Below are 19,589 nucleotides of genomic sequence, written 5' to 3'. Positions count from 1 at the left end.
TCAAAGAAACTTTGGTGCATGGAGATGGTGAAAAAACGATAATAAGACTGAGTCGGCAATTACATTAAAGCTGTTTGTGATAATACAGATGATCACAGTGATTACCTGTGACGACATAAGCTGTTGTTGTTTACATATACAGCATCCAGACAGAAACTCAAAAACAGAAATTCCTCCATGCGCAGTGGCGTAGTTGCTGCAGGGCGGCATCGGCAACCTTTTAAAAAGATATACAAGTAGAATAAAACCAGATGGCAGCCAGTGGAGTCGAGTCCCTAATGCAAAGACACAAACTGCAGACAACTTGTGCTCATCAGTGGAGGCTGACCTGGATTGCAATGTGTTGGCAATATGTCTGCACTCATAAATAAGACAGCAAATATCAGCAAACATTTACCAGTCATTCGCAGAGTGACTGCAGTCGCTACAAGTCAGTGATTGTTTGATTGGTTGCCCCCTGCCAGGTGACCTGTGGGTACTGCTGCAAGCAGTCGCCAGATGCAAAAACACTCAGTGCACTCATAAGCAACCAGCCATTTTCCTAAGCGCCTCAGTCGGCTCCGTGAAGGCGACGCCGCGGTGTCAGGCGCTGTCAGGCGCTGTCAGGTTGTCCATCTGTGCCAGTCCGGTGATTTGATACCTCAAATTTGTGTCTTGAACTCAAAGGTTAACTGATTATATGTTGGTGGTCAAAGGTCAAGATCACCTTACAAACCAAGCTTTTGGCCATGACTTCAGAGGTCACACGCTAATTATTACAAAATGTCACACAAAGGTCTAATGGGATAAAATGACAAAGTGACGATACTTTATATCCAAAAGGACAAAGGTCAGCTTCACTGCGACATCATAATGTTGTGCAAAAACACTTTTGTGGTCATTACATGGCAACCATAACTCAGGAACAGAAGGGGAGATGGTGACAAATCGCATTTGGTCAGACGCTGATTTGGCAGCACTCATATTTAATTCGTAGAGCGTTCACTGCACATTATAGTCCAGACAGACGGCAAGTTTTTTACTATAAAATCTTCCCGGTGGATTAAAATGTACAGTAAAAATATACATACATATATTTAGAAAAAGTTTGATGTTAAGAAGACGCTCGCAGAAACATTTGAAAGTGTCTGTTGGAAGCTATCGGTTGATTATTGCACACACACTCGTGCGTCTACACAGAGAAAAGGGGCTTACTCTGGTTTTCTGTTTTGTTTGTGAAGTGAGAGGCCGGCTTTGATGCTAATTAAGTGATTCAGAAGCTGTAGTTACCAAGCATCCCTTGAAAGCTACACGTTTTAGCTTTAGCAGCCGTTCCCCTTTGCTACCTCAAAAAGCAAAGTAACGGTCAACTTTTTCAGCCCTGGAAATTATTTGTCAGTTAATCCACCGGTGGGAAGACTCTCCGTGCAGCGCAGCTTTACAATCACAGCCAATTTTAAACCCTTAAAGAGTGCGTCTGAACTTCAAAAAAAGACTAAATTAAGCTTACTGGTTCCGTGAGGTTTTGTATCCTGCTTTGCAACTCTCCTCCATCTCTTATTTCAGCTCTTTTTTTCCCCTTCTCTCTCATCCCATCTAGTCCTCGCTCGCCTCAGTTCTATTTCCTCTTTTTTCCTTCCTGTCTTTCTTGCTCATGCACCGTCTTTCCTTTATTCTCCCCCTTTCCTTTCTCTCTCTCTCTCTTCTATAACCTCTCTCTCAGCGGGTTTCTTTCACTGCGAGTTGACAGAGTATTGAACTTTCAGACAAACCCTTTAATGCAGGATTAAAGATATCATGGCAGGATTAGCGCCCTGCCTTCTCTTCCCCACCCTTGCACCCTCTCTCCTTTCACTTTCTACCACCCCTCTCTATTTCACTCCATTCTTTCCTCCAATAATGCCTTCTTTCTTATCCTTTCTCTGCCCCTGTAATTTCCCCCTCTCCCTCTCCATCTCTTTCTCTCCGCACTCAACTTCGGTCTGATCTTGCCCCGATAAAAATGCCGCATCCCAGCAAATACACCCACTTAACACTCCCCGCCCTTTGTTCAAGTCGCCCAAGCACTGCATAATCAAGGCTTTGCATTCTCTGATCCAATCTGAACGCATGGCATGGGCCTTTGCGTGTCAATGTGCAGCTAATGCTTGTGATGTTTGCATAAATCAAAAAAAGAGAGAGAAGAGTTACAGTAAGTTAAATATTTTATAAGAAATGAAGCCTTTAATTGGTTGTTTAAATATTAACACACAGCAAAATGTTAAAGCTAAAGTGGTTTTTGCCTGATTTATTTTCTTACCTTTAAATAGCGGCGAGCACGAGAGTTTCGGCACACTGCCCTGTAGAGTAAATGACCCCTGCTTCTGTTGTTAGGTCTGTCAAGCTCTTTGTTCTCTCCAAGTTTACAATGATTTTAGGCAAACGCTATAATAAATTAGCTCTAATTAAAGCTGAATAAGCAAAAATGTTCTGCTTCTGTCCTCAGAAGACTTTGAACGCTCCTAGTTTTCGTAATGAATTCTTTTAAAGTGCTGCAAAACACATTTTAAATATGGATATAATAAGCTAAATTTCCCCTTACAAACAGTCTGGATTCTCACACCTTAATTATAGATGTGAAAGATGTGCAAATAAAGAAGATATCAAATGCTGCCATCTTTTTTAAGAAGGTATTTCGGCCACATTCAGAAGCCTTTTCAGGCTCCAGGTGGAAAATTCTGTCCAAGTAGAATTAGGAACGAAACCACAAATTAGAGTCCAACTAAACAGTCATTCTAGTTTTAATATTGTTAATTATGATAAGGAGGCTTTTCTAACATAAACGACTATTAGCATACGTGAGCTGATAGCCAAACTAATATATTTAGTTTATTACCAGAACAAAGTGTGTTTGCCTTAAATAAAACTCATTATTATTAATAGGAAAGTTAGCCAAGCATGTTAGTGTTGCAGTTTGAAGTTATAATGTTTGAAAAAGTGTCACTTTTACTGCAGCAGCATGCTTCAGTGTGTGGAGATGCTCAGAGTTTGACAGACCTGCCATGCTCACTCACACTCTGACAGGGGTGAAGTGAACATAGATCTCTAAATCTGAACTCTTTAATGCAGTCTGCATGCCTGCCTTGCTCATCTACTGAGCCAACCAGTAATGTGTCCTCCTGCCCTCCAGGGGGTGCCATATCTGGAATGGAGCCCACAGTAGACACAGTGGTGGTGCAGCCAGTCCCTGCCTTCTGGTACTATGTGTTGGCGGGAGGCGGTGCCCTCTTGGTGCTGGTCAGTATAACCGTGCTGGTGATACTGTGCTGCCACCGGTACCACTGGGCGACCAAGAAGACCAGCAGTAGTCATCATCATTCGGTGACGTACCGCAACAACCAACTGCCATATCAGCAAGGTCGCCAAAACTGGTACCAGAGCCAAAACCCAGGCTGTAATCTGATCCATAGCCCTAACCAAAACAACCTGAACCCAAGCACCGGGCCGAGTCTGGAACCCATGCTCACCATATCACTGGAGAAAGAGGACAGCTACGATTCCCAGTGTTGAAAAGGCCCATCTGATTTAATAGTATGTTTTTTAAATGAAGCGATCAAGGGGTGTGAAAAGAAGCCGTATTCAGCATAATCACTGCGCTTCACTGATGAGGATCTGCACAGAGGCACTCCAGTGCACGTTGCTGACGGCTGATCTAATTAACTGATCGGCGTACACTAAACTGGTAGAAAGAAGTCCTGACATTAAACTGTACCCCTGAAGAGCAGATGACAGAGCTTCGGTTGTATTTCTGATGGCTGAAGAGGGCCTGATAACGACACTGTGGGGCAATTTTTTTTATGTCGAGCGTAGACTGGCTTCTATACCTGAACCCTGAAAGCGAGCTGGATTATGACCACAGTAAATCACAGTAAAGGTAGTATGAATAACAGGCTGTGGATGACACACACTGCATTTACATGCAGCGTACAATGTCAGGGTTGTAACAGCATATCCCCCACCTTCAGTAAATGTCAGAGCAGGATCTGTCTGTCTGCCCCGTTCTGATCTGCAGCTTGGACATTGCCTGTCTCCAGATACCCGTCAGACAGAGGAAGGATTTACACACAGGTAGAAAAGACACGCTGTGTTTGTGTGCAGCATTAAGAGTGATGGCTGCTTCTCCGGGACTGAATGAAGCCCAATTTTATTTGCCCACGTGTGTTTGCGAGACTGAGATAGTGACAGAGACAGATTAATAACAAAAAAACAGGAAGAATTAGTGTTGCCGGTCCAGCTGTGACAGATAGACAGCTGCACATGCACCCTGCAGCTCTGAGACGGCTCACGTCGCATCACATCAGCTGAAACACGCGCACCAATATATGCACGGACACTTCTGAGATTTTCAAGTCTCACATGTTACTTTGAGTGTGTTTTTCATTACATTCTGGATATGCCTTTTTAAAAAACGTGCTTTAAACCTATAACCTCCGATATGAGGTAGTGCCTCTGTGTCCAGTAAGAGTCTGAATGGATGCAGTTTGACTCTACAGTTTGTTGCCTGGATCTCGTGGATAATCTGATGCCTGTGTCTGTCAATGTTCAAACTAAACACCCGTGTATGTCTTGCACACATTAGGTTGGGTGAATGAAACAAAAAGAAAAGAAGTACTATCGTGCATCATTTGAATGTGGAATATTGTTTTTCTTAAATCTCTGCAAATACAACAATCTACAAACAGTCTTTACTTTCTGCACATAATTGCCAAGGCCTTTTTTGTTTCTAACACATCCAACACTGGTATCCAGTCCGATAAATGAGACCAAACTTGCTTTGATAAAGAGCATTTTACAACTGAAGCCTTTTGGAAAATCATTTATCTGCTTAAAGACTGCCGACTGATTCTAGAGCAGCAACAATGTAACTTTTTCTTTATGTATTTTCTGTTAGGGGTGTAACGATTCTCCAGATCCACGGTACAGTTCATGTTTCTTTTGAATTAACGAGAAAAAGCAGCAAACAGGTTTTTGACACGATTACCTACCTTCACAGGACATCACTGGACGGGAGGATTAGGGCCACTGAGGAAAATATTTTTGAGTCGTCACTTTTTCATCTTCAGTGGCCCTAATCCTCTCCTGTAGGCAACAGCTGCTTTTAATCAGCTCCACATGACCAGCTATCATAAGCAATACAAAGTCATGTCTATTTAGCACATCATTACAGGACGCAAAATCTGTCTGTCAGCTGCTAATATTCATCCCATATTTGCAAACGCATGCTGTTTATACTAACACAAAAATGCTCCAGTAAACAGACGCTCATTTAAACTGGATTTTACAGCAAAGCTTGGCTAATGTACCAGACGTGACCCTGCAGTTAGTCTGCCATGGCTGTCACGTATGGTCTGTCTGTATTTACAGTCTTGCACTGAGTTGATGCACTTAACTTTTACATCATCTCCATATCGTATCAATAACAAGATGAGAGCGCAGCGGCGGTGAGGTCTAACAAACGAGGCCGTGGATGTATCGCAAATTTAGTGTCTGCTTCTGAACTGTTACACCCCTAATCGGCATCTGTCACTCACTGCAATGATGGTCTGTGTAGTGGATAGAAAAAGTCGACACACCTGTTAAAATGTCAGGTTTTATTGAGACCGAGATAAATCATTTCCAACATTTTCCATCTTTAATGTGACCGACAGTTTATCCTGTACAGTTCACATGGAAAACAAACTAAAATCCTTAAAAGGAGGGAAATCTCACATTTAAAGTAAGCTGGTTGCATTACACAGCATTTTGGAGGTAGTACTCTGTCAGCATGGCACATCGTAAATTAACATTAGTGACCCTCTCCAAACTGGTTGTGAGGGTGTCGCCTGTGCACAGCCCTCCTCAGGTCACCCCACAGGTTTTCTTTTGGGTTCAGCTTTTCTGGTGATGATATTTTTGATGACTTGGTGAAATTCATATCGATCTAGAACTTTCTAGCAGACACCTGAAGGTTTTGCACCAACGTTGGTTGGTATTTGAGACTTGTTCCCTGCACCTTGACTACTATTTATTTAAGTTCCCCAGTGCCAGCTGAAGAAAAACAGCTCCAAACCATGATGCTGCCATCACCGTGCTTCACAGTGGGTCTGGTGGTGTTTTGGTGATGGGCACTTTCTGGACTGTGGCCACAGAATTCAGACCGTAGAACATTTTCCCACATGCTTATGAAAGAAGTGAAGGATGCAGAAATTGTTGTCACGTGTGGTTAACGTCGCGGTCAGCCTCTTGGCAACCTCCCTGACCACTTTGGAGGGGCACCCGGTCTCTTTTAGTCAGTAACAAAGTGTTAACTAAGCAAGTGTCAGAAAAGTCGTGTTAGACCAGCTGAACTTTATTTGATTGTAGTCAGAATCTCTTTAACCGATGGCAGGTGTGTGCTGACTACTGTTTGGCATGATTTTGAATGTCATTGGTTAATTTTCTATGCAAACCAGTTATAAAAGGACGTGCAACCACATTATTTCATTATTTCATTATTTATTTATTCCCTCCGAAACGTTAACAGTTTGTTTTTAAATTGAACTATACAAGTTACAAGTCATATTAAAGAAAGCTCTCACCCCCCAACCGGTCACGGCAGATGGCCCCGCCCCTCCCCGAGCCTGGTTCTGCCGGAGGTAACTTCCTGTTAAAAGGGAGTTTTTCCTTCCCATTGTCGCCAGGTGCTTGGTTATAAGGGGTGTCTGATTGTTGGGGTTTTCTCTGTAGGTCTTTATTTTTGACTATAAAGACCTTGATGTGACTATTGTTTGAATACTAACAACATTGAAATGAATTGAATGTTTCGTCTTGGTCTTACTTGGCATTTTAACAGGACTGCTTTCATAAGTTTGATTGTGTATTTAATCAGCAAGTGTAACATGATGCATTTCTGATTAGCGGGTTCATATTTTTGCAGTGTAGAGAACATGAGCACTTTTCTTCTTAATTTACTTACATCTACTGTGAATCTTTTCATAAATTGATTAATGTTCTTTCTGTCCTTCTGTGTTGCTGGTGCACACTAGTCACACTATAGTTGTTTTTATACTTGCTGACTAAAAATTATATTGATTCTGCACACTGGGATGAAAAAAACTATTCGGTGTCATTTAGTGTTTTGAAAGCTTTGAAAGCTCTTTTAAAGCTTCTAGTTTGAATAAGATAGGAGCTCATAATAAAGCAAATCTAAAGTGTTAACGTGTTTTATGAAGAATGCTCACATGATGTCAGAAAAAATCTATCTAGATTGTGAAGCTGACGGTGTATCAGAGTGGACTTCACAGCATCTCTACCCCCTACATCATTTTGTTCATGCCCAAATCCCTGAGCCTTTTTATCAAAACCCACTTGTTCCTGTTCTTCTCCTTCCCTTCATTGCAAATCCTCCCAGTGAAAAACACAGGAGAGAAAATGAGAGGCAGAAATGGAGGGGAGCAAAATCTCTCAGAGGAGAAGGGCCCATTAAGTGAGCCCCCTTTTTCTCCAAAGAATGTGCCCAGAGATGGAGGGAGATGAAAGAAGTAAAAGGAAAAAAATGCTCTCTATACTTTCTAAAGATAGATCTTTCTTTTACTCTAAGAGGGAGGCTAACAGGGAGGCAGGTTGTGGTTTGGATTGAAGGAAAGAGAGAATAGATGGAGGAGGGCAGGTTGTTTCAAACACAAAAGCAGATGAAAGAAGTCTTTTGGCAGAATAGACAGCGTGATGAAGCCTCACTGCACTGCACACACACACAGACGAGCAAACGCCATCTAACCACCGCAGACCTCTATTAGCCAAGAACCCAGATTTGCAGCAAGCTCTCAAAACACCGTTATCAAAATCATTGTTTCAGGCATTTTTTCCACACTGCAGATATTCCCCATATTGGCTTATTTCATCATGCTGCATCTTATAAAATGCTGTTTTGTGCCTTAGTCAACAAGTATTTTAGTTATTTTGTGCTTGCATATCCATTTCCAGTGTGCCGAGCCCCTCTCCCTTCCATATCAATCGACTCGCGTATGATTTACACATTATATGACTCATTCTAGCAGCCTTGTGCCATAACCCAATCAATGTGGGGCTGGATTCAAATAGAGGAGTGATATACGGGTGTATTTATGTTGTGCTACCCGTGCACTTTTCCCCTGCACTCTCTCTCACTCTCTATCGAACTTTTGCAAGTTTCTGGCGTCTTTTCATGCGGCCCTTATAAATCAGCCTCCCTCCCTCCCTCCCTCTCCCTTCTCCATCACAGACTACTTTGAAGCCTTTTAATAATTCTAATTAGATAATGGAGCTGATTGCATTCATAAAGCCCTGCGGTAAGCATTTCTAGCCCTGAGGCCATCTCTATTTTTTCTCTCTTTCCTCCTCCTCCTGTGGAAATATTATCGTACAAGCACTCTAACAGGTCCTCGGGCCCCTCTGGAACAGCGAATGGTGCCAAAGAGCCATCCCTGTCTCTTCCTGAATAAAAAAGATCCTTTTTTATTTTTCTCTTTACTAATTGGAGAAGGGAGATAAAATGGGGCTACGGGGAGTTTTAATCTCCTTTCAGATCCATGCGATGATTCTTCTCAGGATCCTCGCCCGAGGGCTTTCAGCCAGGATCATTAGAAAGCGTTCAGCAGTCATCCAAAGAGCGTCCAAACCTCTGGTTTTTATCCTGATTTTTTCTTCTTATCTTTCTTTAAGTGATTTAATGTTTTGTCAATGCTTGCAGTGAAAAAGGAGAATTTAGAGCGTGGAGGGTCTGTAGTCAGGCAGCAGATTTACAGACGTGTCGTCTTTTGCATTTCAGTAGGAACCTTTAAAACATAATTACAGCACGGCTACCAGGTTCATTAACTTCTGAATAACTGCACTGTTTTTACATCTAATTACACGAGAGTATTAATTCATTAAAGTCTGCTGCTGACGCTCTCTTTAATCACTTTTTAGTTTTGCAACCTTTCATGCTTTCAGCTTGATTGTAAATTTAGATACAACCACGCGTTGAGATTTTATCTTACTTTAGTGTATAGCTTTGTTTTTTATTTCTTAATGAATTAAATGTTTCTTCTGTAAATCTGTTGGAAGCAGAGAGGCTTGATGATTTTGAAACACGGCCTCAGATGAAGCTGAGTTTAGTTCACTCGCTCCGCCTGAGTAAAATCAGCCTTGAGGCTGTAAACTTCTTCATCCCCGGCCTAAGCCACATTGCTGTTATATTGCTTTTGTGCACTTTCTCTGCCTCTGTCAAGATTTGATGGTTGTCTTTCAATGTCATGCACTTTGAGGACATTAAATATTGATGTCAGTCAAATAACTACATTTAGAAACGCTCCACTGTTTGCTTAATTGAATGCACTCAATTAGCATAGGATTTGTTTGTCGTTTTAATATTTGAAATGAAATTAAAATTTGGTTAATTCCTTTAGTTTGTTCTCTAATTGGGTTTGAAAATCAATTTTTAGAAAACAGTCTTTCATTTAAACTCAGTTCTACGACATTCATGAGCGAATAGTGCAGCAGGTGTCATTTAAAGGAATTCATCTGTAAGCTTTGAAGAAAATATGCAAAGTTTGTAAATGCAGTTTATTGAAGGTGTAATCGCAAGATGCCAAAACTGTCTCACAGACGAGGAAATGAAGCTTTTTTCATATGTTCTAAATGAGTTTTTCACCTTTTATCTTCTGAATATCTATTACAGTTTCACTTCATAATGTGTTTTTGATTCCTCTGCTCTGGCAGTAAATGATTATCAGCTGCTCAGATATTGCTCCATTTATTTCTGGGGACTGTAACGTCAATTTCCTTGAATAAAACTGAAGAAGAATCGAGCCCTCAAAACCTCCAAAGCCTTGCACTCTGGCCTGCCTCGAACATTTAAAGTGGTATTTTAGCTTGTTGAATTTCACGGTCTTGGAATAAAAAGAAAATAAACTGTGGTGAATGTGAAGGTAATAAAGGTAATATTTTTCTATGAAACTGTTTTGTGTGCTTTCATTTTTTTAAATTCAGCCTCCACTCGCGTCTTTCTTTTCATTTCTAAGCAAATAAAAAAAGAGCACTGATGCTTATCACATAATGGAAGTTGCTGGCTTTACGCAGGTAGTCTGGGAGAAGAGTTCAGTAAGACTGGATGTTGTTTTTCGCCGATAGACTGAGCGCGGAACAAAACAGTTTGGAGGAGCTTTCTTCCCTGATCTCTTCAGAAAGTTTAAACTCTTTGAGCTGTTTGATACCCATCTACAAATGCAGCGTAGACACGGAGCGACGTTATCGCGGCGGGACTCTCGAGTAGCTCCAGACGGTTTAGATTAATACTGTTATTCTTTCTGTCTCTTTAACAGATCCCAGGCCAATAGATTTTGAAAAAGATCCTGTTTTCAACCACAAGCCCCCCATCAACGAAGGTGAGGTTATCCTCCTCTCTCCTCGCAGCCTCGGGCTATACTGGCTGTTTTACAAGTCTCACCCAAAGACAAGTGAAATTGCTCTTTAAGGACAGGCGTGCCTATGGCTCCTCCAGAAAAGAGCCCGTGGCAACGGTGACAGACAATCTCTGCTGTGTGCAAAGAAAGGAGACGAGTGTGAGCGAGCTGGCAAAAGCGCATGTCTGCGTGTGCATACGGTGTGCGTTCTTCCTCGTCCTCCTCCTCTTTCATGTTCCACGGCAGACAAAGTGAGACAGACAGCTTCCTTCTGGGCACCGAGAAAAACATCTGTCTGTAACAATCACAGATTACATGTGTGTGTGTGCCCACTGCTCCTTGTTTCTTTCAGCCCCTTGACAGAAACAAGACGAGAGTACTCAGCTTTTAGCTCGCTAAACAAGTCTGTTTACTGTCTGTTTACAGCTTTCCTGCTTGTCTGCAGTGTGTGCTTCCATAAAACACTCCAAATGCAGCACTTAATTGTGGATTGGCTCGTTCGTGTGTACACATTCATTATTCGGATTAGCCCGATTGCCTTACTAAGTAGGAGTGCACACTTCAGCCCTCACCACATGCACCAGATCGTACCTTTAGAGTAATTAATTGCATTACGTTTTCCAAAGTTGCTAATCAATAACAACTGTGGTCTTGAATACATCAGCTTGCTAAGATTTCCTATTTTCTCTCCAGACTATGTGTTCCCAGGGTGGCCATCCTCCTTCTCCACCCCCTCCTCCAACATGGACCCCCCCTCCGTCACCTTGGTGTCAGACAAGGACAAGGACAACGCTTGGCTGTACACGCTCGACCCGATCCTCCTCACCATCATCGTGATGAGCTCGTTAGGCGTCCTGCTGGGAGCGGTGTGCGCGGGATTCCTCCTCTACTGCACGTGCTCCTACAGCGGGCTCTCCTCGCGCTCCTCCACGACACTGGAGAACTACAACTTTGAGCTGTACGACGGGATCAAGCATAAAGTTAAGATGAACCAGCAGAGGTGCTGCTCAGAGGCATGAGAACTCAGAGGGGAACTCTGGAGAGTGATGGTGGGGGAAGACGCGAGCCCCCGCAAGTCATCTTGTTCTCAGACAATTTGAAAACGAAGCACTATCTGTAATCTCGACCCCCGTGTCCCCTACCTAATGCCCCGCTAACCCCTTGCTCTGATGTCTAACGGGGTGAACCCGGAGTTTCCCCGATTGTCTATGTGCCAGTGGGAACTTGTGATCTTTATCTCCCCTACATGCTACGAGGCCTAAACTAGGGGAACATGTGACCCCCGTCTCCCCCCGCCTATAGTCCATTTTCTCCTCTGCCTGCAGGAGACAGCCTGCTCGATTATAAAAGCCTGTGATTGAATGAAGGAATGAAAAAAAAAGAGTATTAATGATTGATCTACCATTGAATATTACCCACGAGCCACTGGGATGACATCGAGAAGAATGGACTACAGCACCTGTGACAGTCTGGACATTTGGACTACAAATGGCAGCACAGTCTGGGCTAAAATGTTGGGATTCTTGATGAAGAAAGGAATTTGATGATCCGCCCTCGCGACTGACGCAGACGTGAAACTTCAGCGCGAACAGCAGAAGCATGTTCCACAGGGCACCAGTGGGTGGGTTCAGTGGGTCATTTTTGACTGAAATCAACACATATCAAGTGAATGCCTAACCCCCCCCCCCCTCCAAAAAAAGTTAAAAAAGATATTGAACCACACAACTCAAATGATCTAGATTTCTAATGGCAAAGAAGGAAAGGAGTATGAAAAAGGACATTTTCTTTTTTTTGGTTTGTTTCTGAAAGTGTTGGATATGAGTTCTGTGAGTTTTTAACGTCCATTAGCCTGCCATGTGGCGCTCGCTCGCTCCTTTGTCTGCCCCGGTCTGCGCTTCGTGAAACCAGTGGCATAGAAGAGTAATGGTGACTGTTTTTGTTCTGTTTTAGACTTGTGTCTCTTTGGGGAAAAAAGGTAAAGAAAAGCCAGCTTCAGTTCGTAGCCGCCCTGTAGAGCTCTTATGCCATTTTTTTAGCCTTTTATTTTAGCATTGTGTTGGACTCCACGGTCTTACGTGTTCTTTCAGTCCTTTACTAGCTATTTTGGCCTATTTTCCATTACAGATTATGAGTCTTTACAAAGAGTAGAGGAAAGATAAAGTAAGGCAGAAAATCAGAGGTTTATCAAAATCTAACATGCTGTTATGGAGTCGTGCTTTAGATTCAGTATTCTAGAGTTTGTTTTTGGTATATATCTCTATTTTTTTGCTTTCCAAACTGTACGATGCCCAAATGATGGACAGACACTGTGTGAAGAAAATGTCAGTGATTGTTTTATTGCAACCTATGGATTGCCAAAGAGCCTTGTATGTGCACGGTAGGGCTGCGGGGATTAAGAGCGATGAGTCGTCACGCCGCTTATCCACCACTTTACCCTTCTAAACAAAGGCCGCTCAAAGATGAAAGGCGAAAGAAAGACTACAGGAGGAGAACGGAAATCGCACTGTCGACTTTTTTGGACACACAATCGAGCCTTAAGCTAACTACAGTATACGCTGTATCGGAGGACAGCCATCGAGGAGGGCCAGTGCTGCTGGAGAGACTGATAAACAGGAGGAGGCACACACACACACACACACAGGTAGAGAGGAAGACAGAGGCAAAGACAAATAAATGGTTGTGTTTACATGCAAGGGTTAGGGTTAGGGTTAGGGGGGTTAGGGTTAGGGTGGGGTTAGGGTGTTATTCAAAAAAAATACCAAGCAATCGATCATTTAGCCTAAACTGAGCCTTTCTTACCTTTCTTAAAGGTATCTTCGACAGCTTCGATAGCATCCCAGGTGTGTTTCTGCTGTTGTGTTTCTATTTTGTTTGTATTTCATGCACGCAATTGAGTCACAAAATAAAGAAATGTTATTGGTGGCAAAACATTTAGTGAGACTGCAAAAGAAAAAGCAGGTAAACGTGCAAATTTGACAAAAAATACAGGTTTTACTTTGTGATGCAACACGTGAAAAGCAGGATAAAGATGCAGCTTCTATCACAGGTTTAATCATTTATGAAAGTGCTGCAAATGAATATCTAACCGAATCAACGCCCAGTAATTTGTTTGACATTTCTAAAAAGAAACCATGTTTGGTTGGAGTCCTGCCGACTCGAGGTCGGCTTTAATATTCCCCGAAGTGCTCTAACAAAAAAACACTGATGTTAAAAATATCTGCAAACCTTGTGTTCAGACAGAGAAAAGTTTGGGGAAATATAGATTTTTCTAATGCAAACTTCACTTGTGTTATTTAAGAAATTACTGAGCATAATTAATATTTTTTAATAGAAGAAAATCCATCCAAAAAGTTTCAACTGGGAACATTAAATCAACTTTAATTAAATTAATATCCAATCCAGTTATTCTGTGCATGTGAGCGTATCCAAAGACTGCGAAAGTAAAGAGCAAACAAAATAAAAGATAGAAGATGAGCGTGAGGAGGACAGGTGGACGATGAGAGACACACACGACTTCAGACTGGAGGACTAAACGTTGAACTCCGCCTCTTTCTTTTACAGATGAAACCTTAATCCTAGGAAGTAGGTTTTGATTTTATTTTGAACCTGTGAAATATCACGTTGTTATCTTCTACGGTGTAAACTCAAAGAGCAGAGGAAACGGGGGGGATGTAGGAGGAGAACGTGTCGCGCTCGGTGCATCTTTGCCTGCAGCCCCCGTTCTTTCTCTCTGTCTTCCTCTCTCCTCTTTCAAGGGCACGCATCGATATAGCCAGGAGGCCTATTAAGGAAACAAAGAAGATGAAGGGAATAGTAAAAGGTGTTGAAAGAGAGATGAAGGAAGGGAACAATGGAGGGAGACGGAGAGTTTTCTGTCCATCTAACTGTGTTTTCATTGGACTGTTTTCCAAGTGCCTTGGAGCTCTCTCATTATGTCTCTCTTGCTTGCTCTCTCTCACTCTTTCTCTCTCCCAACTGATATCTTACTCTCTCTGTCTCACACACACACACACACACACACACACACACACACTGTAAACATGACTAGAGAATATATTGCAACAGTTCTATAGAAACAATGAGACACACACACTCATGAAGTTGTCTCTCCTCCTGCGTGACTTTACTCACTCATTCCTTCTGGAAGTCCACATAGTATTACCTCTTCTGTCTCGATGGACACACACACACACTAATGACAGACACACATATGTACACTACATCAACACAAACCTACGGCACTGGCCAGATTATTCAAACTGTTGTTTGTAGACTTTGTACAGAAAAATTTCTTTTTTTAATGTTATTATTATTATTATGATTATTATTATTATTATTATTTAATAAAGGCTAAACAACATGTAGTCTGGTGTTTTGTGTTTATTTATATTCATATGTATACATTCATATATACATACATACATAAAAGAAATTTCCATCACATGTGCAAAAGTCTTGAGCCAGCGTCTCTATATTCTCTGTATTTTGCTTTTTCCAAGGATGCAGACTCATTTAAACTGGTCTTGATGGTCCAGGCTCTCTGGAGGGCTGTTAAAGTTTTTCTGTGGGCACTGGCTTTCCCCCCACTCATGTTTAGTCTAGTCCTCCTGCCTGAGCATTTTCAAAAGAATGTCTACTTGCTTGTTAAGACAATTAACTCTGGACTATGAATCATTCAGGGATTTAAAAAACACACCTACGAGATGGGATGAACTGGTGTTTTGTCTACACATAAAACCCAGAAATCTTAGCAAAGAACAAATTTGAAATCATATTTTCAGGCACCTAAAAACCTAAAAGTCATGTCCTTAAGAAGCAGGAAAAAACCAGCAAGGACCTGAGATCTGCATTTGGACCTTCAGCTGATCCATCTGCTGTTCACTGAAGCCTCATCAGAAATCATCTGAGCGGAAAGGCAGCTGTCAAGAAGCCAAGTTACACAAAAACTGAACTCAACTAGTTTGTCATGATTTGCTGGGCAGCTAGTTTTATATTACAAGATCATTCAGAGATTATTAGCATTGCAGCTGACGGCCTGGCTCTCCATCCTTCTCTCCAAATGTAGTTACTCCTGGTGTAAAAACAATAATAATAATGTCTCTATTTTGACATTATTAAAGCTTAATTTTGCATATTATGCTAACATTTGTTCATTGTTATTAGGCCCAGCTGCAGCTGATAGGACGTTCACTAGCTCACATGCATTTTATTATTGGGTATTACATCACTGAGGGGTCTCCATGAACAGATCAGAGCTATGCTGGCTGTATGAACACCTCCACTTGTTGGACATGTGCTGCAGCAGGATGAGTGGAACAAAAGCAGGGCTGAGCTTCACCAAATGTAACTGAGCTGCTGAGAAGTGAAGAGGACGCAGAGGTCAGAAGGTGTTATGAACCACAGACGTCTGTGAGCACGTGAACGAGCCAGCAGACAGAGAAACCAGCGCTGCCTCTCCTGGTTCCTACGCTCCCTCTCTCCTTCACCTCCACTCGCTCCTCCACCCTCACACTTTGTGTCCTAAGGCTGTTTTGGAGTTTGTACCCGTGAGAGGGCAAAGAAGGAACGATCAAAGATTCTCTTCATTTAATCGAGTCGTGAAAGCTTGCTCCTAATTAACACGCACCCATGAAAACACACCAAAGCACACACGCCTGATGGAGACTAGCTGGAAGATCACAGCAGGAAATTTGTCACCCACTCAAATAATTTATCTTAACAGTGAGAGTACTGATGGGCCCAAAGTGACAACAGTTTTGGATAACTGCCTTACAGTTGGGCACGGCATGCATTGTGTGCAATTACAAGAGTGTGTGTGTGTGTGTGCATCATAAAGCACCAGATTTAAGACGGAGGCAGCACACCAGCAGTTTATATGAAACCACAGTGAGAGAAGGTCCAATATAGGAAAACCATTTCTCCTGCACTGCCCAGCATCCCTGACCATCTGCTCCCCTTTATACTGTTTTTAATTGGCTGTAACTCTGTGCAGTACGACTGAAGTTTGCTCTTAGCCTCGTGTAATTAGCTCAGAGAGCCGTTACCACTGACCTGTCGGCATCAGCATTTCTTTCTCTTCTTTCTTCTCATCGCTCCTGCCCTCATTTATTCATCACTCCATCGTTTCACTGTTTTTCTTCTTCTCGGGAGACCGACCTGGTTCTCACGCTTTCTGCTGACATAAAAACACACAACAGCACACGCATGAACACAAGTCAAAGTTTCTGCACGAGCACTGAGCCAACGCTCTTGAACAGAGGCTCATGCAAACTCAAGTGTACCAGTGTGAACGTCTGCAAGCCTGTAGATTCACACACACACACTTTGTACTCACACTTCAGGCGTGTCTCTTGTGGTTGGCATTTGCTGAGAGTGTAACCTACTAACACAGATTTTAACTCTGCTCAGAAGCACGAATCACTGATCACATACACAGGACATATTCCATGTTTCATCGTTTTGTTTCTCTTGATCAAAACCAAAAGTTTCTGGATGGAACTGGAGCTGTTCTGGTGATTGATAGCAAGGCAATAAATCAGACAAAGAAATGGGGAACAAAGAATGTTTTAAATAGTAATAATATGTTCATATGATATTGTTTGATAGTGCTGAAATTGTTTTCTAAAAAATAAAGAAAAAGCCAATTTGTCTTGGACTAATTGGACCTTTACAATAGATGCTTTTTTAAAGTTTGGTGCTATTACCGAGTAAAGCTCAGTCTGGATGTCCTTCTCTGGCTTTGATAAGTTTGCATTTAGATATCATGGAGGCAGATGCCCCACAACTGGTACCTAACTTCTACTTTTTTCTCCTCTGTGCTGAATAGCGTGCATCAGCAACTGGCAGCCCTGTGCATACAGTAAGTCTGTGTTTTTACTAGAAGACAGTAAAACCGAGCTGCTAGGTGAACCGACTCTGCATTGCATAAAACTGTTCCAGCTGTTGGCTCGGGTTGCTTACGTGCATAAATCCATACTCAAGGATCAAATGGACGAGCAGAAATCCAGCGGCTTTGGGAACATTTTTCTTTAACCCAACATGGCAGCAACAACCCCAATAAACAAAATCATATCAGTAAAAGGAAGGTGCATTAAATAGTTCAATTTTTGGCCGTATTACGACCTCACACATCACCCCGTGAGCTTGCATTCTTATGTGTGTGCAGAGCAGCGATGTGCACTGTGCAGAAGGACATTTATCCTTTTCAGCTTTGTTGGAAGTGTAGATAAAAACATGTATTATAACTGTTCCCTTAATAGCCTACAATAACTTCTCATTTATAGACATAATCATTTCCATTGCACTTTATATGATTATCATATCGACTGAATAAAGCTGCAATGATATTTTAGAGGAGTGGACAGAACAGAAAAGGATATTTAAAACAATGCAGTAGAAATCTGATTTGCATGCTTTAGTCTCTCTTGCTAAATCAGATTTTGGCATTTTGTAGTGGACAGAAAGGAAGTTAAGTGCAAAATATTTTCTTTACCATATAAAATCAATTCCTCCCCACCTGGGTGGGCGCCTGGTGAGACGGTCTTGGCAGCTTCCAGCACCCTGCTCTGCTAATGTCCCAAACTCACTGGCTGCACGCTGCTAAATCAAATTATGTTTCATCAGACAAAAGCTTTTCTTTTTTTTCCTCGCTACACATGTCCAAATAAGATTGCTGTAAATCTAATCACAGCATAAGGTTTATTGCTTTCTGATTTCTGGCTTTTTATTTGTTTGGCCTCCTGCCAGGTGCTGGCAAGTGTGCCTGAAAAAGTAGCCAAATTAAAAAGTTGCAGTAAACTGAGGGACTCACCTGAGTGAATTGGTTGTGTGAAATAAAATGGTTTTTGTCTTTATGTCTCTTTGATAACAAAAACTAAGCCAAATTGCAGAAGCAGCGAGTCAAAAACAAAGTACACCTGGACTGCAACCAGGTGATGCTATTCACATGCACTAATTAATCATCATCAGTAAGTGTGGGCACCTGGATGAAAGCAGATGTTTTGGCAGTTTGGAAAGACATCTGAGAGAAGCAACTGTTGCTGTTCATCAAGCTTATCAGGGTTATAAGGTCATTTATAAACCGTTAAAGTCCATCGTTGTGCAGTAAGAAAGATTATTGCCAAGTGGAAACCATTCAAAACAGCTGCTAATCCGGTTTTTAAGTGATGACGTGTGAACTCTGCTTTCTGGTCCAAACTACAAGGCTGTTGTGTTTTTAACATGTTTTAATGTTTTGTGTTTAATCTGAACAAGCCCCTAAAAACAGTCAGTGATCACTGTCGGCCTCTCTCAGTTTTTATTACCACTGTTCATTTTAAAGCTCAGTTTTTAAACCCTTACAATGAAACTACAGCCCAGCCCATGCAGCAGTATATTAATGACTAACCTTGTATTGTGGATGGATTATCTCAGTGTTCTCCTGACTGAAGTTTGGTACGTTTACAGCAGCGGTCCCCAACCTTTTTCCATATGTCCGACAATATTTTCACAGACCGGCCTTTAAGGTGTCGCGGATGAATACAAACAAATAAATCCACTCACAAAATGACTCACGGACCTGCCCGGGTGTTGGTGACTGCTGGTTTACAGCATCCTGCCATGCAACTGCATTTGTCCCTAACCATTGGGAACCCTCACGTTAACTTTTATCAAGTGGAAAAAAGTTAGCATTCGTCCTCCAGCTTCACTGTGTTTATGTTATGCTAACATAGCTGTGTAGCTAGCCACCACGTAGCACATCATTATATACCAGCTAGCCCAACTTCAGTAACCCTACAAACGTCACTGCTATTTAGTTTTCTGTCTTCATCTATGTTGGAAGTGATAGCAGAGCTGTACGTTTGAATTTTTCAGAAATCTCTCAGTCAAAACATGCTATATCATGTTTAGGTGGAAGCTAGCGAGCTAACTTCCTGCTAACTTCTAACTCTGTTAAACTTCATAAATTCTGTTTTCATGGATGTTAAACTTAATAGTTAAACCTAGTAAAGCAGCAACGCTGATCATTTTATTAAAGATGAAAGAATTTAGACAGTTTTTAACTCTCAGTGATGCCACAGTGTTTGTTTGACTTTGGGACCTGAAGCGGAGTTTGGTCCCGGAAACAGCTAATGACGTCAGACTTAAAGATCCCAGGATTGGACGTCCCATCCAATTCAGCCGGAAGTCACACCGTGCACTGCTCAGAGAAAC

At 42.0% G+C, this 19,589-nt stretch overlaps 1 protein-coding gene across 4 annotated transcripts in view; it reads left to right on the top strand.

Annotated features, from left to right (window-relative positions):
• LOC113008322 (neuropilin-2-like) overlaps positions 1-14,761 on the top strand; it is a 92,850-nt gene extending 78,089 nt beyond the window's left edge. For 2 of the 4 annotated variants that reach the window (XM_026145670.2, XM_026145668.2), the window contains 2 exons: positions 10,317-10,379; positions 11,091-14,761. In XM_026145670.2, the coding sequence (XP_026001455.2) occupies positions 10,317-10,379; positions 11,091-11,416 (389 nt within the window). In that variant the 3' untranslated portion in view covers positions 11,417-14,761. Of the gene's footprint in view, positions 1-3,148; positions 9,952-10,316; positions 10,380-11,090 lie in introns of those variants that run through there. The other 2 variants (XM_080291002.1, XM_026145669.2) reach the window with 2 other exon arrangements.
• Positions 14,762-19,589: the final 4,828 nt, after the last annotated feature.

Source organism: Astatotilapia calliptera, chromosome 16 (assembly GCF_964374335.1).
Source record: "Astatotilapia calliptera chromosome 16, fAstCal68.1, whole genome shotgun sequence".
In the NCBI taxonomy this organism is placed as follows: Eukaryota; Metazoa; Chordata; class Actinopteri; order Cichliformes; family Cichlidae; genus Astatotilapia; species Astatotilapia calliptera.
The sequence above is the reverse complement of the archived record's forward strand: the minus strand, read 5'-3'. Positions and strand labels throughout refer to the sequence as shown.